Source organism: Amborella trichopoda, chromosome 13 (assembly GCF_054954075.1).
Source record: "Amborella trichopoda isolate Santa Cruz 75 chromosome 13, AtrichopodaSantaCruz75HAP2 v2.0, whole genome shotgun sequence".
Classification (NCBI taxonomy): domain Eukaryota; kingdom Viridiplantae; phylum Streptophyta; class Magnoliopsida; order Amborellales; family Amborellaceae; genus Amborella; species Amborella trichopoda.
In genome coordinates this window covers 21,998,293-22,023,487 of record NC_142348.1, presented here as the reverse complement: position 1 = coordinate 22,023,487, position 25,195 = coordinate 21,998,293, and the positions used below count along the sequence as shown (strand labels likewise).

The window sequence follows — 25,195 nt, the reverse complement described above, 5'->3', positions numbered from 1 at the left end:
CAATTCAAGTTCTCCATCTAAAATCTAGTCTATCTCATCTTATCATCTATTGGTGCCACACTTAAATTTTTCCAATACATAATAACCAATTCAAGATCTCTATGAAAGATAGTAAAATGAGAACCACAAAATGGCCCTCCAATGAATTGAAACTCCCCAAAACCTTCTTTTTGGCATCGCTTTGAAACTCCCCAAAACCTTCTTTTCGGCTTCGCATTTTGGTTGTAAAGAACTAGGAGATCTTTTTGGTTGTAAAAAATCAAGAGAACACAATGGTTAATGACGAAAACGAAATCTTTTGCCTTTCCCATGAAAGTTTTTGTATAACTACGCTTATATACGTATACATAATTTTATATGAATGAAAAAAAAGAGTTAGCTGACAACAAAAAAAGAACAGATGAACGCCCTGAATAAATAGGAAGTCATTTTCTGAGAATGAATCAAAACAAAGGGAACGCACACACCAGCCTTCTGAATCCAATATGGCTAAGTAAATCGTTTCCCAAACCCAAAAGGCAGCACAAGCAGCATTAGTTGTTTGCAATACAATAAAAATGGTAACTACAGACCTCAAAATCAAACAAGAGTCCCTCACTTAACTTAGCACTCATGGTGTTGACCACCTTCTCCCACCGATGACTTCTCTCTCTCCCTCTTGCTCGATGACACCTTCCCATTCATCTGCTCCTCTGACTCTCTACGATGCTGATGTCAGTGGCGGTGGTGATCATGGTGGTGGCGATGATGATGGCGGTAACACCTCTTACTACCACGTCCACCACCTTTACCCAACTCTTCGTTGTTATCATCTGATGATTTGCCCGATGAAAAATTATCCTCACTACCAGAATCCAATGATCTTGAGCTTGCCCTATGGTGGTGCGCCTTCACATGCCTCTTTCTCTTCCTCCGACTTTCTGACTGGCTCCCAGATTCCTCACTGCTTGTCACCTCATTCGAGCTCGTGTGAGTGCCCCTCCTATTGAGCCTTTGACCATGCTTTCGAGTGTGCCGCTTGTGACCCTCTCTCCGAATACTTTTCCCGGCTCCCTCACTATCAGTTTCCTCACCCGGTTCTAATGAAGCCTTCCTCTTGTGGGTCTTTCTCCTAGTAAGCTTTCCTGTACCTTCACTATCGGATTCATAATCTGATTCTGATGAAGTCTTTCTCTTGTGGGTCCTCCTTGATCTCTTTCTGGTGCCTTCGCCATCAGATCCTTGATCTGATTCTGATGAGGTCCTTCTCTTATGGATCTTTCTCCTTGACCTTTTCCTGGTGCCTTCGCTATCAGATTCGGACGAGGCCTTCCTCTTGTGGTTCCTTCTCCTCGACCTTTTCCCATCACTCTCACTATCAGATTCATAATCGGATTCTGATGAGGTTTTCCTCTTGTGCTTGTTGGCTGCTCTCTGCCTCCTCTCTTCTCTCTCCTTGGCCTCAGCATCAGCTTTGGCCTTGGCAGCGGCCTCAAGCCTCTGCTCCCACTTCATGGGGGCCTCCATCCTCTCAAGGACCTTCTTCTTCTTCTCCTCGACCAGCTGCATGAACTTCTTGCTGTCCATTTGGGGACAAAAACCAGCTCAATAACTGCATTTTTGTAAGATGATACCCGGAAGTGCATCTCACAGAAGAGAAGAAACAATGTTAGTTCCTCCTACATTTCATACAAATGTAAGCCACAAACCAAAATTATAATAACATGAATTTATCAACATGACAGGAGTATGAAGTGCTCATTAAGCAACAGAAGAAAGAACCAGTGTATGAGAACAACACTTACTTCCTCTTCCAGATAAGTGCCCAACAAGAAGTTGTATGCAGACAATGTCAGGTACTACATGAGTCCTGATCCTATTACATGGTTCTAGTGATAACAGTGCCAAGAACAAATGCATTCACAGGAATAGATAGTAAGGAAATAATCAATTTATAAACAAATGCATTCACATGAATAGATAGTAAGGAAATAAGGAAATAAGGAAATAATCAATTTATAAACATTATAAAACCATTTGAAAAACATTAATAACTTTATAACAATCACTAGATGCCATCTGCCATCAGATGAGAAATTATTAGTTAGCTATTAACTAGAACCTGATGAATGAGATCCTTGTTGGATTTGGACAACGAAAGATAGCTCACTGTGCCCAGCCATATTGTTGATGGGAACCATTGAAAGTCCAACTTGTGGACACCCATATTAATTCAGAAAGGACTTGAATGGATTATCAGTCTGACAAGGCCAGACAGTCTCTAAAATTTCATAGACTCAGCAATGCCAATCAAATAGGACCCCATTGATTTAGAATATCATGATCTACAAACCTCAGCCAGCTGAGACAAACCAGTCCACACTGTACTCAAGATGGAAGTAGGAACTAGGTTTAATGATCAAATCCAAACTTTGTAGGCATATTCAAATACATCAACAGTGGTCCACTGAGTCAACAAAAAATCAATTTGAGTTGTAGATCAGATGCCAATAGATGAAGCTCAAGTGATGCAGCTGCTCAAAATTCAGATCAATTTGATTTTTTGTTAGTTTTTATTTTAATGTTCCACTTCCAAATTGATTACTACTTCTGGTATTGAACTGTGAAAGATGATTATATTTATCCATTTACAGTTAATCCTTGTTGTTTCAGTTCCCCAATGGAACAAACCAAAAAAAGAAAAATATCTAATCCCACAAAGATGGAGAAAAGGACCAAAAAGTTTTATTAACACAAGTCCCAGCATGCAATCCTCAGTTTTTAGGATAGCCATACGAAGTACCTACACTGACATAGGTCGGCCAAAAGAGAACCGACTACCGAATTGGAACTTGGCATTTGCCATCTTTCCAAAGGTGGCACCAATGTTCAAAACAGTAATCAAAAAATATCCGGTCAACTAGAGACTTGCCAAAGTAGGATCAGATTGGGAGCCCTATGTCTGCCCTTGTTATACTCACAGACTCAGTTTGAGTTAGGATGAAGCGGACCTGGACGAGCCCAAGTCATTGTTTACAAACACCGTTCTGAATAGTGGTGTAAAGGTTTGGAGCAGGAGGGCCCAAGGCCCAAATCAGGTGGTAGCATCCTCTATATCAGGGTTTAAATGAGCAAAGAAAATAATATTAAATTAATTTAAATATTACAGGCAATTCTTTGAAAAAAAAAAGGATACATTGAGATTTGGATTGCCTGCTTTCTCCAAATTGTAAAGAAAAGCATATATTGCCATTATAAAAAGCATATATTGCCATTATATGGCAATAACCCTCAAAATCTCAGATATTTGACCGTATCTGGAGATTTTGACTATACATATCACACCATTCAATATTGGGTAAAGATTGGATCAGGTAAGACATGATTAATTTAAATCAACCACTATAGCCTACTTTTAACAATTTTGAACCATGGATTGCACAAAGTTACCATCCGAGCTACTTTTAACACGAGGAAAGCGTCTTATGATATGTCAAAGGAGAGAAGGGAAAAAAAATTCCAGAAGCCAAAACATGCTTACAATGTATTGAATAGTTAGTGCTTTCATATATTACAACCATTTTGACTAGGGTATTTCCTCCATCAGTTCTCCCTAACGTAGAAAACCCTTTGTATCTTCCCCAATCATGTCCTACTTTTTCCTAGCATTTTTTCGAATTTATTATTTTTTATAAATATATTTTTCGATCTTTATTCATTAAGCATCTCCAACAATAAGCTGAACTAAATGACACGCGACGCATTCATAATTCACTAAGCATGCTAAGGCTGCCAACCAATATCCATGCATAAGAAAGGAAACTCACCTAACCATCACACCAAGTACAAAAAGGAAATAAGAAGTTTCAAGATATACTACTTAAAGACAAGTATCAGAAAGATGAATATGTGATATAAACCTGCTTGTAGTAAGTCTTCCTATCGCTTTCACAAAAACTAATAAGTAATTTCTTTTTTCTAGTACTAAGCACATCTCAATGCATTGATCAGTTCCCTATGAGGCCCTGTATTTTTTTAGCAAATGACATTGATTGGGATAAACCCCAAACTTGATATCAAGTGTTATCTTTAACAAATATCTTTTTTTGGCCATATGAATTTCCAAGGAAGTATTTATTTTTAGACAAGCAAACTTTTTAATGGACTAAGTCACAAATAAATTCTCTTTTTATGGGTAATTAGATATCCTTAGAGTCTAGCTTCTATTTGGAAGTTGAATAGCAAAACATTTCCTTGTGTTCTTAGTAACGCCTGGCTGTATTCCTAATCAAACATAAAATGAAGGACATCAATTGTACTCTTCTTTCACAAGTTATGATGACATGACAGGTACCAATGGGTATGAAAAATATATCACATCATATAACTAAATAAAATGATGCCACATGACAGAAAGCTCCATATCACAATATCTCACCACTTATATAAAAACTCACGAATTACAGTTGAAACCAGACATAAATAAAACAATCAAACGAAAGGACGAGGGAAAGAGGGTGTCAAGTTAAGAACACCATATGTTTTCTTCTTACAAGTTTTTAGTTTCATTTTTAAGTATTAATCATTTATACTCATGATGAAGGAAGAGAAAGATTGCTGAAACAATATTACGCAATAAGAACCCTTCAATTTCTTACCTTATGCAAAATGTCACCACAGATCGGTCTATCAGCCCAATAACAGCACTCCCCCTTCCTTCTCGATGCAACTCTAAAGAGAAATAAAATGAATTAAAATACAATAAACATCACAGGGGAAATAAAAAGAAAAGAACTCTATCTCAGCAACTCAAAATGGAGTATAGCGGAAACAAATGCAAACATAAATATAAATGACTGAAGCAAGTTAAACGATATAAAGATCATGAGGAGACTAACACAATAGAACTATAATATCATGGAAAAACACCAGAAACTAACTAGCACGAGAAAGCAAAAATAAAAAAAACAGGTACGAAGGCTAATATCTTTGCTAATAGAAAAACTCTAGTAACCAATCTAGCAAAATAAATCTTTCATAGTGGTACATCTCTCCTGAGGCAGAAGTGGACAACCCAAAGAAGAAAAAGAAAACCCTCAGCACAATGCCATTTCTGAATCCAGTCAATTTATCAAGAAAATGTCACTTCTGAATTCAAATTGGAAAAGGAAATCAAAAGAATGCAGAAAACCAAAGGACGCAAAATCTTGAAAACAAAACCATTTAGGGATCCATACCACCAAAGAAGTTCAAAAGGGGAAAAATGAGAACGGAACCCTACAACATGACAATCATGCCCAAGATTAATGGCAAATAAACCCTAATACGCAGAAAAGAAATTATTAGAAAACAATCCTAGAACACTGAATCAGATACATAAATAAATCAAGCACAAATACAGCGCACAGAATTCCTCGAGAAAATAACCCACAGAGTGGAAAAACCAAAAGTACAATGCAAACCCTAAAATCTGATTTATGTAAACAATAAAAAACGGTAAACCTTAGAGCTCCCAGCAACAAATAGAGAGAGAGAGAGAGAGACTTGAGTGGAGAGAAGGAAAGAGAGAAGAAGATCCGCGTCCAACTCCTTTTCGACCAGCGAATTTCTTCCCAACGTTCGCATCCCTAACCTGTTTTTATAGTGGTAATTCAAGTCGCTAAACTTCTGCGCCTTCTTTTATAAAAAATATGTCTCAAGTGTCCCTTTCCTCTCGAAATTCCCAACACCTCTGCTGCCACCGATTTTCCTCCGTTTGATCCGTGACTCAGCACAGTCCAGAATCGTTGTTTCAAAATCAAACTGGACCCGCCAAGGTCCGATACTGACTAATCGCAAATCGGCAGGTTGACCAGCCTAATCAATGAAGTTCTAGATGGTTAAGAAAGAGTTTATAAAAAAATCAATTATAAAAAATTTGAAAGGATATGGAAAGTATATTCAAAACATGATTAAACAAAATACATCCAAATAAAATTTAAAATGAGTAAAAAAAAAAAAAAGAGTAAGGTTTTAAAAAATTGATTTGTGCCTAAGGGTAATTTAATTTTTAAAAATATAAAAATAAGTATTGATGGCCAAATCACTTGCTGATCTTTATCAAAATGATGAAAAACAGTAAAAAACACATTTCAAACAAATCCCTTATTTTTTAGAAATTTATGTATTTTTTTTAATTTTTTTAAAATACTCAATCAGATCAACGAAACTGATCAAAACTCGAACTGGCCAGTGACCGATTCCAATCTAACCAGGTGGTTTCGATTTGAACCACCCCTTTTTGCAAACACATCCTTCCTTTGTAAATTTATTCTCTCGAGATGGATCAGTTGTAAAACCCGTTTCACATGATTAGAGACGCCACAAATGCTATGAATCATTTAAATCGTGTTTTAGGGCTCGGTAATTTCCAATCTGGATCATCGATCTGAACTGAAATCAATCGTGACCGAACTAGTTTCTGTTGGGTTTATGTGGCCTTTAAAGGCCTTGTGAGTGCTTGTAAAATGAAATGATAAAATAGAACATGAGCTCAGTGGGAGTGTGGTCCCTCGTAGAACATACTAAGCAAACGATGGTTTGCTGATACCGATATGTGCTTAACGATCTAGGCCAGTCGGTTGCGAAAAATCCATGTTACCTGGGCATAAAAAACAAACCGATGAGGGTTTATGGGTTAGCCCTTGATGAGGTTGGAGAACATGCTCGGATGAGTGAGTCGAGGGACTGTGTGCCCCTTGTGTGTGATGGTGGCCTACAGAGACAAGGGCCAAAACCTCATCCATATACCATCACACGGCATGCATATCGATAGATCGTTCGAAAAAACCAGAAATCCACCTTTTAGAGTGAAGCGTATGCATGTACAAGAAATACCCCTATGCGTCATAGAGCTATGGTAGCATAAGGTCTTGGTGACCTTGACTTGTCTCCAAGGGAAGATCTGTAATTTACAAACTGGGACTGCGACCCATTGGCTCATACGTCAGACTTTGGTGACCCGCTAATGAGCTCCTACTTGGACTGTGGGTCATGGGAAACACTAGGTCGGTTCGATAAGGCAAGTGTGGTCTGTAGTCCACAGTTGAAGGTGAAGTGCCCCATGATTGCTGATTAAAATTCCTTAACCATATGGATCCATTTCCCATCAAGTTAATTTAATTATGTTTGTCTTATTATAGAAATTATTTTAGAATTATTATTTAAATTTTTATGAGTCATTTGATATTTTATTTATAACTTTTTTGGACTTATAAAAATAAAGATATTGATTTTAAAAAATTATAAAATTCAAATAATGTCTTAGAATTTTTTTAAATAATTTAAAATTATATAAAATATCATGGAGGGGCCCATAGTGCACATGGGCCCACCATTTGTCAAGTAAGTGGGCCCCACATGTGCCACACATGGGTGGCACGCCCCATCAATTAGATTCTTTCTTGGAGTTTAAGTTATTTCATGTTTTGGTAATATTATGTTATGACATGTAGTCAAATAAGATATGGAATATTTTGACCATATATTGACCAAATATTGAAAGTATATATTAACTTGATATATCTTTAGAATATTTTGTGAAAGATTATAGAATACATAATATTTTAATTAGATTTAATTTATCTAATTTCTATTGATGGGAAAATGGTTAAAGAAATGGGGATAATGGTCTATGCACCTTCCATAATGTTGATGTCCCATCTATGGAATGGATGGTTCAGATCTCTCACCCCACAAAACACCTTTGATCGACGGTCTATGTTTAATCTCACAAGAAGAGGCAAGTCAAGAAAAACTCTAAGAAACCCTACTCTTTTTCAAGCTTATAAAAAATGGATTGTCTCTACCCAAAATCTCTACACCTTATTTTCCTATCTCGCTTAAGAAAATTTCTCTCTCTCATGTTTCATCTCTCTCTCCCACATTGTGAAAGAACCTAAGGGTTTAGGTTATGGAGTTCTTCTCTCTCATATCTCTCAAATATGGATTTATGGCTAAGGGTTTTAGGGTTTCAAAAAGAGAATTCATCTCTCTCAAACTAGGTTGCTAAGAGAATTCACCTAGGATTTGAGTTTGTGATCAAAGGAGTTCATGTTCCATTGGTGTGGCTTGGTTGAAATTTGTTTTCCTGATTCGAGATTGAAGCTAGACCGTTGATCCCGAGCCATCGGATGGTGGTGACTCGGTGTGGGGTGTAATACACCCGGTTGAGGTAATCTTCAACACTCTTCATTTTGTTTCTTGCAATCTTATCTTTTATTCTCAAGCATAGTGCATAGTTGTTTCAATGGTATCAAGTTGTTAAGATCTTGGTTTTATTGTTATGTTGATTTTATTTTGAAATTTATCTTATTATAATAAAAAGCATATGTAAGTGATCTTTTGCCCAAAGAAAGGCGTGAAGAAAAAAAAAAAAAAAATTGTATTCTCCGATAAAAGATCACGTAGGTCTTTCTTTCAGTTTTGAGATGGTATGTGTCTCTACCTGATTCCCCTGAAAACTCTTATATATATATATATATATATATATATATATGATAATCTAAACTTCACAACCCTTCAAATTACAAAGGTTCAAGATAGAAAGAGTTGTAAAGTGTTGATTTATTAATTTTATAGTCTATTTTTTTAAAAAATTTACTTTTATAAGGCAATTTTGTAAATATTACTATAGGACTTTATATATATATATATATATATATATATATATTTATATATATAACACTTTTTTTTATGAGCAATTTATATAACTCTAGGCTGAATTTGAAATATCCATCACTTTTTTCACATCCTAGAAAATTATGCGATAGTACCATACTTTGAAGACCTTGAAGACTTGTATAAGAAAAATAGGGACATCATGTTTTAACATATTAAAAGAAGCACAATTTGTCATTTATATTAACAATGAAATGTGTTTTGTGCTTCAAGGGACACACTTGCACATAAGCATTCTCTCCCGCTGATATATCCCATCTTAAAGTGAATGTGGTCACAACCTAAAATATATGGTGTTAAAAATACATAAAAAAACATTATTTTTGTCCACATTCACAACCTAAAATATATGGTGTTAAAAATACATAAAAAAACATTATTTTTGTCTTAAAAGTAATTTATTTTTAAATTCATGTTATATGGTGTTAAAAATACATAAAAAAACATTATTTTTGTCTTAAAATTAATTTATTTTTAAATTCATGTTCACCATCGTGGAGATTCTCCATCTCTAATTTTTTGAATCCAAAATCCATTTCTAATATGGATTTTGGATAGAGAACTTATATAAATAAATTAGTAAGTAGACTCATCGAAACCTTATCCTATTAGCACTTATTCACTACTTATATATTGTGTAAAACTATTAGCATGAATTTTTGAATTATTTAATAATTCAATATAGGCAATATAGAAATTGGTCAAAAACTATTTTTAATAGAAAATTTGAATGGTATGGCAACATTAATTATTTATACAAATTTTTAGATTTCTTAAAAATAAAGAAATTATTAATAAATGTGATTGAAAATCATTAAGGCTTCAAAATCTGATAGAACAAAAGATTTAAACTTGCATTCTTTTTATATTACCCAAAGGATTTCCTACTCTGGTAGGAGTATACAATCCATTTACTCCCTCTGGTATAACGCATGCTAGGAATACCTTTTAGATCTTGAATTTTGGGGATGTAAAATTTCAATGCATAAACTAACCTCAGTAAAAAAAATTCTGAACTAAACTCTCTATATACTAGAAAAAATAATGCCCCAAGATTGATAGAGACCATCCAATTTTGAAGATCTAGATGTAAGTTCCACGAAACTCCAAATTCAAATTTTTTCTTTTGTAAATAATCATCAAGTATTTTTTATGTGGTTTACAAAATTTTAAACTAAAATAGTCTTTCTAAATAGGTGTTTTGCGTGAAGGAGTAGATGCATAGTATGCTCCTGCGGGAGTATAGTCTATGTGCTCTTTATATTTAATTTACCATATTATACCATTAGCTTTAAGAAATCACAATGCAAAGATTTTGGAAATTCATCATACTTAATGTTTAGAAGCATAAAAAAAATACTAAAAAAGAATAGATCTAGTCAAGCAATTAAAAAAAGTAGAGATTACAGTTTCAAATTTCCTAATTTGGCAGAAAAGTCAGCATAATTTACAAAACAATATAAAAATTTGTCAAGATAAACTTGGAAATTGGTTATAAACTATTTCCAGTCAAGGAAAATTTTGTAGGGAAATATATGACTTTTTTATATTTTGAAAGTTCTTAAAAGAAAGAAAATGAGTTGTAAATGAAATTTAAAAAGAGCTTCGAGTTCAAAATTTAGAAATATACAACATTTTAATACTGGACTATGATTTTAGTAGCGAAGATAGCATACTTTGCTTTAGACATTGTAAAATACATAATTTAAATTGCGTGAGTTTTTATTCACGATATTGGTAAAAATATCAATCAAGTAATACAGTCATGGATAGTATGCACCATTGACATTTATTTTTCATAACATTTTTAAAAAAACTTGAAAAAGGAAAAAAAATTCATAATTGAAGTGTTTAGGGGCGTTTTGAAGAGAAATGAAATCATCGAGGGCTCGTTGCTATGGTTGTGGACTTACAACAAATAAACCCAAAAACTGGAACATATAAAACAACACACAGAAAAGAAAGGAATTGATACAGTTTCTACGAGGGAAATATAATTTGAATCTAGAAATCAACACTAAATTTTAATCCATAGTTACACACTCCATAATAAAATTAACAGTAACATTTCCAAAGGTGAAGAACCAAACACTAATCTAATGTTCACCAAAATACTCAGCATGAAAAGAGACGGGGATAATGAGGTACACCCCTCTTAAGGACGGGAACAAGGCATCAGCCAAGGTTTTAAAAAATGCATCTATGATTCGGATTGTAGGTTCCGATCCCAAACACCAATTTTTTAAACCCTGCTCATAGGTTTGTCTTGAAGGGCAGCCCGGCGGCTTAGAGCCACAACTGCGCCTGTCGGAACTCAGCTATGGTGGACCTCCACACCGCCTCTCTCTTCACCTCCTCATCCACCTTCAACCCTCACCACCTCACCCTTCCATTCGTGTCCGCCCCCGGCCCCTAATTCTTGTGCTCCACACACTTGACTATGACTGTATCTTGGATCGGCTCCGTACCTCATGGATGCCACCCTTCCTTGCTCACGACATCTCCCAAATTGTTGGGTTATTAGGGAAGAGAACCCCAAAACTCTAAGAATTATTGGCGGTGTCGTAAGATTGAGGATCACGGAGTGGAGGATTTTCCTGAATAATAAGAACTCTCTGTATATGTCTCTCTATGGCCATGAAAGGCCTAGTTATAGAGGGATGGAGGAAGCCGTTCTCCAAAGTTCGGCTTTCTCCTGAAGACTTTGAGAAACGTGACCCTGTAATCATATGAGATGGGTGGTTATTTTCTACCCGTTAGATAGCGTCACTTTCTCTCTCTAAGAAGCCTCCCTATTTTAGTGATAAACATAATCTTTATGATAAAATAAAGAGATAATATTTGAGGGCCTCATGACCACCTATACGTGCCAACATTCTCCCACTTCACCATGAGGGCCAGGTAAATTGAAATAATATCACTTAGTGATTTAACATTTATGAGCATGTCTTTGCCATGAGGCTTTTCACGCTAATGCGGTTATACATCTCATAACAAAAAATATCTAAAGTCATATCATGGGTTTTTCACACTAATGCAGTTTTTCCTCTCATGACCAAGACATCAAAAATATCCCATTTGGGATTTCTTGACTTAAATATTTCTAGGTCCCATCAAAGCTACATGCTTTGATAGTATTTCTTCACCCATTCCCTTTGTTAAAGGGTTTGCAATCATATCTGAATATGGCAAATAACTTACAGTTATTTCATTATTTTCAATAATATCGTACATATAGTGATAATCAATTTCAATGTGCTTACCCTTGGAACTATAAGCTCCATTTCTAATTGATGAAATAGCAGTCTGATTATCACAAAAAATTTAACAGGTCCGTCGACTATATCCAGCTTCAAATCATTTATGAAGCGTTTAATCCAGATGGTATAAGTTAAGCTATAATACAAGCAAATTACTCGGCTTCCATAGTATACAGAGCTACACAACCTTATTTCTTGCTAGACCAAGAAACACATCTACCTCTAAAGAGGAATACAAATCTTAATGTTGATTTTCTATCATCTGAGTCTCCCGTAAAATCTGCATCAGAGTACCCAGTAACCTCTAAGTTGCCAACTTGGAAGCACAACTTTTAATTTTAGTTTTCTGAATATATCTGAGTATCTTTTTTACGGCTTGCCAATGAGTCGTCCCAGGATTACTCTGAAATCTACTTATAAGACCATATGCATAACTCAAATCAGGTCTTATACACAACATGACATAATTTATGCATCTTACAGCTTGAGCATATGTAATTTTTTCCATTTCGGCTTTGTCGCTATCATTTAATGGACACATTTTCTTTGACAATTTTAAGCCTTTACAAACAGGTGTATCTATGGGCTTACAATTTTCCATCTTAAATCTCTTTAAAACACTTTCTAAATAATTCTCTTAAGATAAACATCGAAGTCTTGAACTTCTATCTCTTATTACCTTAATGCCCAATACATATGAGGCTTCTCCCATATCTTTCATTTCAAAATAAGAACGTAGCCATGATTTAGTATAGTTAAGCATGCCAATATCATTACCAGCTATCAAAATATCATCTACATATAGTGACAATATAAAGAAAATTGCCCACTCTATTCCAGACATATACACATTGGTCTAACCTATTGGCTACATAACTAATTTCAGTGATTGCATTATGAAAAGTAATGTACCACTGCCTAGAATACTGTTTTAGACCATATAAAGATTTCTTAAGTTTGTATACTGTCTTCTTGGCCTTTAATTACATACCTTTCTGGTTGTTTCATATATATATCTTCTTTTAATTCTCCATTTAAGAAAGCTGTTTCGACATCCATTTGAAATAATTCTAAATCATAGTATGCAACTAATGCTAGGATGATCCTAATAGATGAAAATTTGGCTACTGGAGAATAAGTTTCTATATGCCCTCCCTTTGGTAAATCCTTTAGCTACCAACCTAGCTTTATATTTATCAATGAATCCATTTACATTAAGCTTTTTCTTTATGACCCATTTGCAACGGATGACTTTTCTATGTTTACGAAGGTCAACCAACTCCTAAACTTGATTTCTTTTAATGAGATCAAGTTCATCATTCATGGCTTGAGTCCACTTAACTGAGTCATGTGAGCTAATAACTTCACTGTAGCTTCGAGGCTCATCCATTGTATCATCACTCTTTGAAAAATAATTATCTTCATTCATAAATACATAAAATTCTTCTAAATTCGTAAGTGGGGCGCTAGTTCTTTTAGGCATGTCTGGTATACTTGATTCAATTGAATCATTCTCACCAAATGTAGAAGGAGTTTGAGAAATAGGGTCTTCCAGACCCTTATCTTTATCAATTTCATGTAAGTCAACAGACTTATTTAAAATATTTTCATCATTTATATTTTTTAAGAAATGAGCATCACGTTCTCTACTAATGATCTAGTACATGGTTATATAATCTACACCCCTTAGAGTTTTCTGAATAGCCTATAAAATAGCATTTTATAGTTTTACTTTATAATTTATTTCTATTTTGTGGTAGTATAAGCGCATGTGCCCAAGAACCCCAAACTTTCAAGATAGTAAGGTCAGGTTTCCTATATGTCCATAATTCATATGGGTCAAGTCTATAGACTTAGTTGGGATACAATTAATATATACATTGCAGTGTTGAGAGCCTCACCCCAAAAATGAGGTGATAAATTTGAATAGCTCATCATAGACCTAACTATGTCTATTAGAGTTCTATTTCTTCTTTCAGCTACATCATTTTGTTGTGATGTATATGGCATAGTTGTTTGATGAATTATACCATGCTCCTTACAAAATTCGGTAAATAAGGCGGAGCAATATTCACCTCTCCAATCTATTTGAAGAATTTTAATGTCTACCTAACTGATTTTCTACCTCAGCTTTATATTATTTAAATATTTCTAATGCATCTGATTTTTTACTAATTAGGTATACATTTCCATAACGTGTATAATTATCTATAAATGTTATGAAATATTCTATACCTCTATGTGTTTTTACATTTAATGGACCACATATATCAGAGTGAACAATATTAAGTAGTTCATTGGACCTTTTCCCTTTAGGGAAAGACTTCTTAGTTAATTTACCAAAAATACATGGTTCACATGTTTTGAACACAATTTCTCGTAAATTAAGGAGCAAGCCTCTTTTAACTATTTGATTCATTTTGTCTTTATTTATATATCCTAATCTTAGGTGCTATAAATATGGATCATCCATACATACATAAGCTTCAACAGATGCATCAAAATAACCAGAAAAGGATGAATTTTCATTAATATTCAGTTGGTACAAATTGTCAACTTTAGTACCGTACGCCAATGCTCTAAAATGCTTCCCAATGGTGATGCGACCAGACCTGAATCTTATTTCATAACCCTTGTCATCTAGCCTAGGAACAAAAATCAAATTGCGCCTCATATTGGGCACATACAGAGTATCAATCAATAAGAAATTTGTTCATCCTAGTAAACACAGCTTGAAAGTATCGACACCTAGTACATCGCAGTGGGTAACATTTCCCTTGTAAATCCACTGGTTACCGACTGCAATCTCCTTCAATTCTGTGAATCCGTCTTTGGTCCTTGAGACATATCGAGTAGAAGCTGAGTCGACCTACCAATTTCTCAAGTCATGGTCGGCAACTATAGATTCTAGGACTACGCATATCAAGTTCTTTCTTTTATTTTGATTATTTCGAACAGGGTTGTTATTCTAGTTCCTATATTTGTTTTTCAGCTTAGGACAATTAAACTTGATATGCCCAATTTCCTTACAGGTCTTCTCAACCATATTCTTTTGATTTTTAAAATTTCTACCCTTTCCCTTATACCTATTATTTTTTTTATTATTGAAAGGTTTCTTGGGAATTTGAGAAGATAAACTTTGGGCAAAGTGGAACTCATTTGACTTCTTCTTTATTCTTCTCTTGTGCAGAATGGTTCAATTCAATTACAACAGACTCCCAAAATGGAGGGAGACTGTTAAAAAAATGGACACTTGCATGTGATCGGGGACTGGATTCTAGGCTACAACAAGGTCCTTTGCGAGCATTGTCATTTTATTGACATGCTCGGTCACTGAGTCCGTTTCTTTCATTCTGCAAGAATTGTATTTTTCTAACAACAATTACACATGGGTCTCTGAAGTGGTCTCATACCTTTCAGATAAAGCACCCATCATACTTTGAGCTATGGTGTGATCCTCAAAGACTCCAATTAAATCATCTTTCATAAAGCTCAAAATAGTGGTCCTAGCTACTTTGTCATCTTCTAACCATTTGTCAAGTCGCATTTTGGGTTGACCATTGTCATTAGGCTCTAAGACTGCTGGTTCTGTTTCTAGGACATAATCTACCCTATCTTAGAAAAGAATATACCCAATTTTTCTTTTTCACATAGAAAATTGGCCCCATTGAGTTTTCAAGTTTGGATAGTTCTGACATGACTAGCCTAGATGCCATTTTAAATTTTTAGATACTACCTAAAAGTTCAAAAATTTTAATTATGTTTAAGAAAGGGTTGTTTGCTAATTAAATCCCTAAGTTTGCCAACTCTCAATGAGCTGCAACCTCAAAGAAAAATTTTCTCAAACAGTTCATGTTCGCACTGCTGTGATGCAACAAATAATTTATAAAGTAAGACAACAACTACTTTATATCAAGTCTTTCATAAGAATAATTTTCATAAATATATGAATATGTTTTAGCACAAGAGAGAGAAAGAGAGAGAGAGTCTATAATGATATTTGATATTTTCAACAAAAAAAATATGGTATAACATAATCACAAAAAATGAATTCACAAAATCAAGAACACGAAAATTTTCTAACTTAAAGAGACCAAAGCACAAGATAATTATGGAACTGAATTGTGACAAACAAGATTTTACAAGCTTAGGGTTCACGTGTGGCGATGAGAAGAAGAGACACATGCAGTAATGAAGTGAGCATGCACGGCAGTAAGTAGCATGAGCTACCGCCGTGCATGTAAAATTGTGCTTATAACGCCATGCGCATAGAGAGAGAGAGCTACCACTGTGCGTATAGAGAGAGAGCTATGGTCGTGAGTGTAGAGAGAGAGATAGAGCTACTGTCGTGCGTGTAATGCCGTGTGAGTTGAGAGAGAGCTATCGCCGTGCGTGTAACATCATGTGTATAGAGAGAGAGGGCTACTGCCATGTGTGTGATCACCATGTGTGTAATAAGAGGGGTCCCGCTGTGCATGTTATCACCGGGAGTGTTTTTACTATGAGTATATGGCCATGTGGTCTATGTAAGCATGCATGTGAGCCACTTGTGAGCAATTGTCAACCACTTGGACACCATGTTCAAGACACTTGTAATTCTTGCTGCCACTTGGCATGTGTTTGTTGGCCCCAACCATCTTTATTGCTTATAAATACCTTTTCAATCACTCTCTCAAGAGTTTGCACTTTCTCTCTCTTTCCCCCACATCTTCCCCTTAGCCCTTTGAGCCCCCAAGCTTGAGAACCACCCTTGAAGACTTAACCTTGGAGAGAAGCTGAGAGAGGGACTTAGAACCTTGCTGCAAGTAAGTAGATTCATATCCATGCTTCCATGTTTTGTGATTGATTTTTTTGGTTAGTTCATTCAAGCATGAAATGCAAGTAAGGCTATAAGTTTGTGAATGTAAATATGAGCATGAATGTCTAATGCATGAAGTTCTAGATAGATTTTTTATGAAATTATCATAGGCATGTGGCTGTATGTTGCAAAACTTATGCTAGAAGGAAGGCCTGTTTTCCAAGAAATTGGGGCCTTCATTGCATACAACTGAATCCTCTTGTTAGCCTTGGAAAATTTGTGAGATGATATTTAAGTGATTATAATTCTAGGTGAGAAGGTTTCATATTGTGATTCCTCATGAATTGGAGGCTACAAAGTGTTTTTGGTAGAGTGCCATGTTTATGCTATGAAATTTCAGGAAAATGCATGGTTTTGAAATGCACGTTTGACCAGCCAAATGACATCCAAATGCTCCCAAGTCACAGCCATTTGATTAATACATGTGTCTACTATGATGTTTATGTTTTAACCTTGTCCAAATTCTACATAAATGATGAGGTATGTTTCAAATTGTGCAAATACGTCACTGTTAGCAGATTTCACTAGATTTCACAACTATTACCTCTATTATTACGAGTTTTGACTAATCAAAAGGAGCCCGAATGCTCCCAAACTACTTCCATTTGAAATATTGTGTGCGTACTAAAAGTTGCATGTTGAAATTATTTCCAAATTCCTTTTCGATTGAAAGTTATGCTTTCGTGAAGAGGGATATGTCACTATTGGCAGAATTCAGCATAATTCAGAAATTGACCTCTGGTGGCATGAGATTTTGACAAACCAAATGAAGTCCAAATGGTTTCAAACTACCCTCATTTGAAAGATACATGTGTTTAGTAAAAACTTGGTTTTGGAAGTATGTCAAGATTTTCTAAGATTTCGAAATGGTGTTCATTTTTCTAGAACAATGTCATTGTTATGAATGTAGAAAATTCCATAATCTTTCCAATAGTTAATTAACCGACCAAAACGCCCTTGATTTAGCCCCAAATCAGTTCTAAATGAAAGATCAGTGAATACTTGACTAAGTACAAGTATGATTGAAATAAGACATACCTATGATGTGAAATGGAATGTACTCATGAAATCAATTACTATGCATGGTTGAAATCAGTTGTACTTATGAAATAGTGAATGCTACTCCTTGTAAAACAGCGAATGTTCATGCAGTGTAACGACCTAGATTTTCCCGGTCGAATAGTTTGTACGGCAGGAAAAGGAGGGAAGGAAAGGGAGCACGCTACAGTGGAAGGCACATGACAGAGTGCGCTCGGCAGTGAAGAGAGAGAAGAGAAGACAAGCACGCAACAATGGTGAAGGGCGTGCAGCGATGGTGAAGGGCGGCGATGGTGAAGGACATGCGGCGATGGTGAAGGGAGCGCGACGATGGTGAAGAGTGCGCGACGGTAGGAACGAGAAGCGTGCGACGATTGTGAAGAGCACGCGACGATAGGAAGGAGAAGCGTGCAACGATAGTGAAGAGTGTGCGGCGATAGTAAGCGCGCGACGGCAAGAGAGAGCGCGACAGTGGGCGCGTGGCAGCGGGAACACAACGCCGCGAGTGAACAAGGGACATCGCAACGAATGTAAGGAGTAGCGCCATATGAGGATAGGCCAGCGTCGTGTATGTACCGTCGTGAGTATTGTGATTAGACCACCAGGACTGTTGGAGTAGGGTGGTCCTTGAAGGACTACCACTTTTCCCTCTTTTTCCCCTTTTTGCTTCCCTCTCCAAGTATCACTCCCTTGTTGCCACTTCACCCCCTTGCACTTGCCACTTGGAGGTGGCTTGTCGCCACCTCTCCTTTTATCATCTCACTAGCCATTTAACCCCCAGCCCTCATCTCTCTCTCTCTCTCTCTCTCTCTCTCTCTCTCTCTCTCTCTCTCTCTCTCTCTCTCTCTCTCTCTCTCTCTCTCAGAGTCTTTCCCTTAAGACTTTCATGAATCACTTTGTGGCTTAAGGAATTGGGAAGAAAACTGTGAAATGAAATATTGGAAGGCACTTTTGTGGTTAAGGTAAGTGGATTACTACCCTTTGCCTCAAGTTGTTTGAAGCATGATTTAGCCATGAATGAAGCTTGAGTTTAAGCATGAAATGAGACATGAGGTTGTTGAGAACTTGAGTAAAAGAATAAGATAACATGAATGTATTTGTGCTCTATTTTTCCAGAAATTTGGCCTTCTTTGTATGAATTTGTTAGGCACTATTATCATTTCTGTTGAGCCTAAAAGTTTGTGGGTTGATGGCCTTATGAGTCTAGTTTAAGCTAGTCTTTAAAATGTCTCATGCTTGTAATGTGCTTTTCTAGGAAATTTGCCTGTTTTGTGATGAGGTTTTGTCTAAGTAAATAATATCTGATCGGCATCAAATTATAACAATTGGAAATTTTTATGAGTCTACTTGTAATTCGATGTTTATGACTAGTTGAGATTCTTGATAATTTGGAAGATATGCTTTGGTTGATGCATATATATCACTATTAGCAGACTGTGATAATTTCTAGGAATACTACTTCTATTATACTGTGATTTTGAATAAGTAATTGAATTCCAAATGATACAAAACCACCGTCATTGGAAATATTTATGAGTCTATTTCAATGTTCATGTTTACATCTTTATGTGATTCTTCATGTATGTAAAGTTATATCTCGTAACATGCCAGTAGGTCACTGTGGACAGTTTTGGTAGAAACACAGAACTAATGTCACGGATTTTGACCGACCAAATGAAGTCAATTTTCCTTTAAACCACCACCATTTGAAAGATTAGAAGTAAGCTTGAGAACACATGTTTAGCACTTTTTGAAATTCTCATTAATTTGAGAGTTATAAGATTATTTGTGACAATATGTCACTGTAGATAGCTTTCTATAAAACTCAGAATTGCTACCTCTGTTGCCACGGATTTTGACTGACAAAAAAAGGTCCATTTTCTTCCAAACCACTACCATTTGAACGTTCATGAGTAAGCTTAAATTCACAATTTAGTATTTTTTGAAATTTCTTCTCGATTGTGAGTTATGGAGTAAGTTTTTAAAGAGATGTCACTGTTTTTACTCTATAACAGATTATGATGGAATGTCTCTATCTTCTCGAACTTTTGAGGGGCTAAACGAGGTCCAATTGCTTTCAAACTCCCCCATTTGAAAGATAATTGTGTTTAAAGTAAAATTGGCTTTGAAACAATTTTTAAATTCCAAACGAATTAAAAGTTATGACCATATTTTTTATCAGATGTCACTGCCTGGAATTGCAGGAAATGTGACCTCGACACTGAGATTCAGTGACTCTGATAATGTGATCATATGAAATTGATACAGTTATAACGTGATACTGATATTGTTATTCTGTGAGATTCATATTGTCATTCTGTAATACTGATGCTATTAAAAGGTGAAACTGATATTGTTATTCTGTGACATTAATACTGTCATTCTGTAATACTGATATTGTTATTATGTGATATTAATGCTGCCATTATGTAAACTGATGCTATTAAAAGGTGATATTGATATTGTTATTATGTGACATTAATACTGTCATTCTGTAATACTGGTACTATTATTTTGTGATAATGATACTATCATTCTGTGATATTGACACTATCATTCTACGATACTGATATTGTCATACTGTGATACAGTGAATATAAGACGGTGATTCTGTTATATGAATATTGATATATGTGTCATGTACGCTACGTAATGGGTCTTCCATTGGTAGAGAACTTTCTGATTATGGTATTTAAATACTGATATCTGACTGCTATGCAATGGGTCCTCCATTGGTAGTGGATATTCTGATTATGTTATATGAATTATGTTGTATGTGAATTCTGGCCGCTATGTAATGGGTCCTCCATTGGTAGTGGGTATTCTGATTCTGTTATATGAAATCTGTTATATGTGATTTTTAGCCACAACACAATGGGTCATCCATTGGTAGTGGATATTCTGTACCTCAAGTCTTATGATAGGAGTGGAGTCGAGAGGAGATTATAAATAACTGAGAGGGTTGCTCCCCCCAATTCTCATAAGCACTAAATATGGGGTCCCCCAATGGTAGTGTAACACCCTCCCGCATGAGGGAGTAAGGAGAGGGTCGTGTCTTGCAAGGCCGCAACCTATCGAAAACCCCAAAGCGCGCTGGGGAGTGTGTGTGTGAGTGAGGGCATTATGAAGTGTGGCCCCCACTTGTAATTGTCTTCCCTCCTGAATGAGGGTAGAAGTCTCAAGTTTAGGAATGGCTTAGCCTAATCGATGTGGCTTCTACTTCGGGAGTAACTTAATATGTTCTGCTTATCTGAATTCAGTATTCTGTATGAACATCTGACTGTAACTATGATATGCATAACAATTGATTCCATATTGAGAACAAGTAATGGTCTGTTAACTGAGTCTTACTCTTTTTATACAGCAATTATATGTACTATGATGTATGGCCATACTCTGTGTGACAAATGTGATTTCTGTTGGACTAGGGGCATGTTTTTATGTATATACTGGTAGTCTGAAATGCAAGGGCAGTAGTCTACTTACTGGGCTTATTGCTCACTCCACTTATTTCATCTGTGTAGAGGGTTAGCACCTGACCGCATGTGGCGGGCAGCTCACCGGTGATAGCAGGCATTCAGAGTTCAAACCGGTTCAAGACTTCTTTAGGCTCTAAAGGTGTCTGGTGGCATTGCCACGTGTTGTTTCGTAGATGTAATATTTTGAGTTGAACGATAGGTTTGTAAGCCTTAAACTTTGTTGTAAAGACTTTTTGGAGATGAATAAAGTTATTGGTTTTAATTTATTCGGTTTTTGGTGTGTGTTGGATGAATTTTGCCTTATTTCTTGGGTCCTTTGATTATGCAATTATAACACGTGTTGATGCCACTCCCACTTGAGTGACGTATGCGACCTTCAGTTGTCATCCCGAACTCTGTTGCCTCTAGTTTGGGACGATAGGGGTCAGGCGGCGGGGTCGTGACAATTATAATATCATAGCAGCCAGGATAGGATTCTTGGCTTAGGGAGTTTAGAAGTGTCTTTAGAATAGTTTTGGATATATTAGTAACGGAGTTCTTGTGTCGTTGGTCAAAGATGACAAGGACCCGAATCAACAATGAGGGTTCCAGCAATGAGAATATAGAGGCCCTTGGGAATTTTTGTAACACTTTAAGGGCCATGGCTCAAGCTGTGAAAGATTGTGGGGAGTTCTAACTGAGAATAGAAGGCAGAATAAGACCCCCGCCATCTGGAAATGTTGGTAGGAGGGTTCGTCAGCCCTCTAGGGAAATGGCTCAACCGGGTGTGGTTAAGGTCCAGAAGATTTTTCTGGGGGATGTGAAGGAGAACCAACGCCCGACATGCTCATACTGTGGGTTGAACAACCACCTCATGACCGAGTGTCATCAAAGAACGGGAGTGTGTTATGGTTGTGATAGACATGGTCACCAAGTCGAAGGCTGCTCACTAATGAGGTCGAAAAAGCAGAAGGTAAAACCTCCATCTTCAAGACATTTGCAAGATAAAAGATATAAGAGAAGTGGTGAGACTCTGAAGACCTCCTGTGGTGGCATCGAACAAAACCAGCCAGTGCATTGTGCCTCCTGTGGGGAGCAGGGTCACGAGGCGTCTGAGTGCTGGCTGAAGACAAAAGTATGCTTCAAGTGTGGCAAGTCAGGTCACCTGATTAGGGATTGCCCAATAATGAGGAACAAGTATAAGCTAGGAACCAAGGGATGGGCTGTTGCACCTGGAGGAGAGGAAGCTTTAGCCTCAACTTCGGAGACTAGAGGTATGCTTTTGATTTGTGAAGTAGAAGTTAGAATTCTGCATCTTGATCAGGTTTCCTCTCACTTTTGTTGCACCACAATTTGCATACAATATGAATGTTAAACCTGTACAACTTGACTGGACATTGGTAGTATGCACACCTATTGGAGAATCTATAAAAATGGGTACTGTTTATAAACATTGTGGGGTTTTGGTTGAAGGGTGTGTGCTGCCTATGGATTTAACACTGTTAGATATCTAAGACTTTGATGTTATTTTGGGCATGGACTGGCTACCCACACACCATGCTACTATAGATTGTTGTGATAAGACTGTAACCCTTAAACGCCCAAATCTACATGAGTCGAACTTTATTGGCATCAAAGATGTTTCCCCTCTGCATTCTATTTCAACTATTCGGGCTTCCCATTTATTGGCAAAAAAAATTGTTGGATATCTAGTTTACGTAGAGGAAAATCAAGATGACCGGTCTACGTTTGAAGAAATACTTGTGGTGGGAAAATATCCAGAAGTCTTTCCCGAGGAGTTGACCTCTCTGCCCTCAGTAAGAGAAATAGAATTTGAGATAGATATGGTCCCTAACACTACCCCCATCTCTAAAGCTCCCTTATAGGATGGCCCCTGCGGAACTAAAGGAATTAAAAGAATAGTTGCAAGAATTACTGGAGAAGGGTTTCATTCGGCTTACTATGTTGCCGTGGGGTGCACCCGTCTTGGTTATTAAAAAGAAAGAGGGATCTTTGAGGTTATGTATAGACTATTGGCAGCTGAACCAGGTCACTGTGAAGAATAAGTACCCCTTGCTAAGAATTGATGACCTTTTTTACCAACTCCAAGGGGCCCAAGTGTTTTCCAAGAATTAAAGAAGAGGCCAACTACGACCCCAATTTAACCGTACCCGAAGGAAATGAAGGTTTTGTGGTCTACACCGACGCATCTCATAAGAGACTTGGGTGTGTTATTGCAGTAGGGGACGGTCATAGCTTATGCCTCAAGACAGTTAAAGCGGCACGAAAAAACTTACCCAACACATGACTTAGAACTCATGGCTGTGGTTTTTGACTTGAAAGTTTGGAGACATTACCTTTATGGGGCCAAGTTTAAGATATTTACAGATCATAAGGGTCTCAGGTATTTATTTTCTCAGAAGGAGTTGGACATGAGACAAAGAAGATGGATGGATCTACTGAAAAATTATGATTGTACCATTAATTACCAACCGGGCAAGACCAATGTAGTATCCAACACTTTGAGTCAGAAACCCTTAGTATTAGTAGCACATCTGATGGCCCAAGAAATGAAAATGATAGAAGATGCGGTGGAGTGGTGCCCGACATTACCCTCTAATTCTATATTAGGAATAACTGCAGGTATAAGAGTGGAACCTTAGCTCTTTCAACAGATCAACGTAGCCCAAAAGACACTAAAAGACTTGAAGTAGGAAAGAAATGATAATTTCTCTGTAAGATTTAAAGAGCGAATGTGCGTTTCAAATGATGAAAATATAAAGAGTCATTTTAGAAGAGGCACACCACTCCTGTTACACTGGAAGGGAGCATAAAATTGTATCAAGATTTAAGGAAAACTTTATGGAGAAATAACATGAAGAGGGATGTGACACAATTTGTTTTTAAATGTTTGACCTGTCAACAAGTAAAGGCTGAACACCAGAGACCTGCCAGGCTATTGCAACCCTTGCCTGTGCCTGAATGGAAGTGGGTGCACATCACTGTGGGCTTTGTGTCCGGTTTGCCAAGATTAGGCATTGGACATGATAGTGTTTGGGTTTTTTTGGACCGATCAGCTAAGGCTGCATATTTCTTACCGATCCACACTACCTATACCCTGAACAAATTGGCTCAGTTGTATGTCAATGAAGTAATAAGGCTGCATGAGTACCTGTTAGTATTGTGTCTGAAAGGGACTCTAGATTTACTTCAAGGTTTTGGAGTAGTCTACAATTAGCTTTGGGAACAAGACTTACTTTTATTAGTGCTTTTCACCCTCATACTGATGGACCGTCAAAAAGGACCATTCAGACCTTAGAAGATATGTTGAGGGCCTGTGTTACAAACTATAAAGGAAACTGGGACGATCACTCACCTTTAATAGAATTTGCATATAACAACAGTTTCCAGGCCAGTATTCAAATGGCACCTTTTGGGGCCTTGTATGGGAGAAAATGCAGATCTTCAGTGTGTTGGGAAGAAGTTGGCGAAAGGAAAACTGTTAGGGTCGGAAATTTTTCAGGTAACATTAGAAAATATAGCCCTAAATTGAGAAAAGCTCAAAACAGCCCAGAGTCGACAGAAGAGTTATGTTGATAATCGTCGAAGGGACCTTGAATTTGAAGTAGGTGATCGAGTCTTTTTGAAAGTGCCACAAAGAAAGGGAAGCTAAGTCCGTGATTCATCAGACCCTTGGAAATATTAGAAGAATAGGGCCTTACCGCCCGAGTTAACTAATATTCATGTTGACTTCCATATTTCACTGTTGAGAAAATATCAGCCCGATCCGTCCCACATCGTGAAGTATGAGCTAATGCCAATCAGGGAAGACTTAACTTACGAATGAACAGCCAATTAAGATTTTGAACAAAAGGGTTCAAGTT

At 36.7% G+C, this 25,195-nt stretch overlaps 1 protein-coding gene across 4 annotated transcripts; it reads right to left on the bottom strand.

Moving 5' to 3' along the window:
* Positions 1-414: 414 nt before the first annotated feature.
* LOC18433811 (FAM133-like protein) lies at positions 415-5,596 on the bottom strand. Of its 4 annotated transcripts, none has more exons than XM_020667079.2 (3): positions 5,482-5,596; positions 4,638-4,710; positions 415-1,625 (listed from the first exon to the last, which is right to left on the bottom strand). In XM_020667079.2, exon 3 carries the CDS (start codon positions 1,564-1,566, stop codon positions 715-717), a length of 852 nt encoding a protein of 283 aa, XP_020522738.1. In that variant the 5' UTR covers positions 1,567-1,625; positions 4,638-4,710; positions 5,482-5,596; the 3' UTR covers positions 415-714. The 4 variants fall into 4 exon arrangements, with proteins under 4 accessions (XP_020522738.1, XP_088712684.1, XP_020522739.1 ...); XM_088856558.1 differs by having other exon boundaries at positions 415-1,591; XM_020667080.2 differs by having other exon boundaries at positions 5,524-5,596.
* Between the last annotated feature and the right edge of the window lie 19,599 nt (positions 5,597-25,195).

Bases quoted from the DNA above. Each gene is read 5' to 3' on its own strand.
- LOC18433811 (XM_020667079.2), bottom strand. From the start codon at position 1,566: ATGGACAGCAAGAAGTTCATGCAGCTGGTCGAGGAGAAGAAGAAGAAG.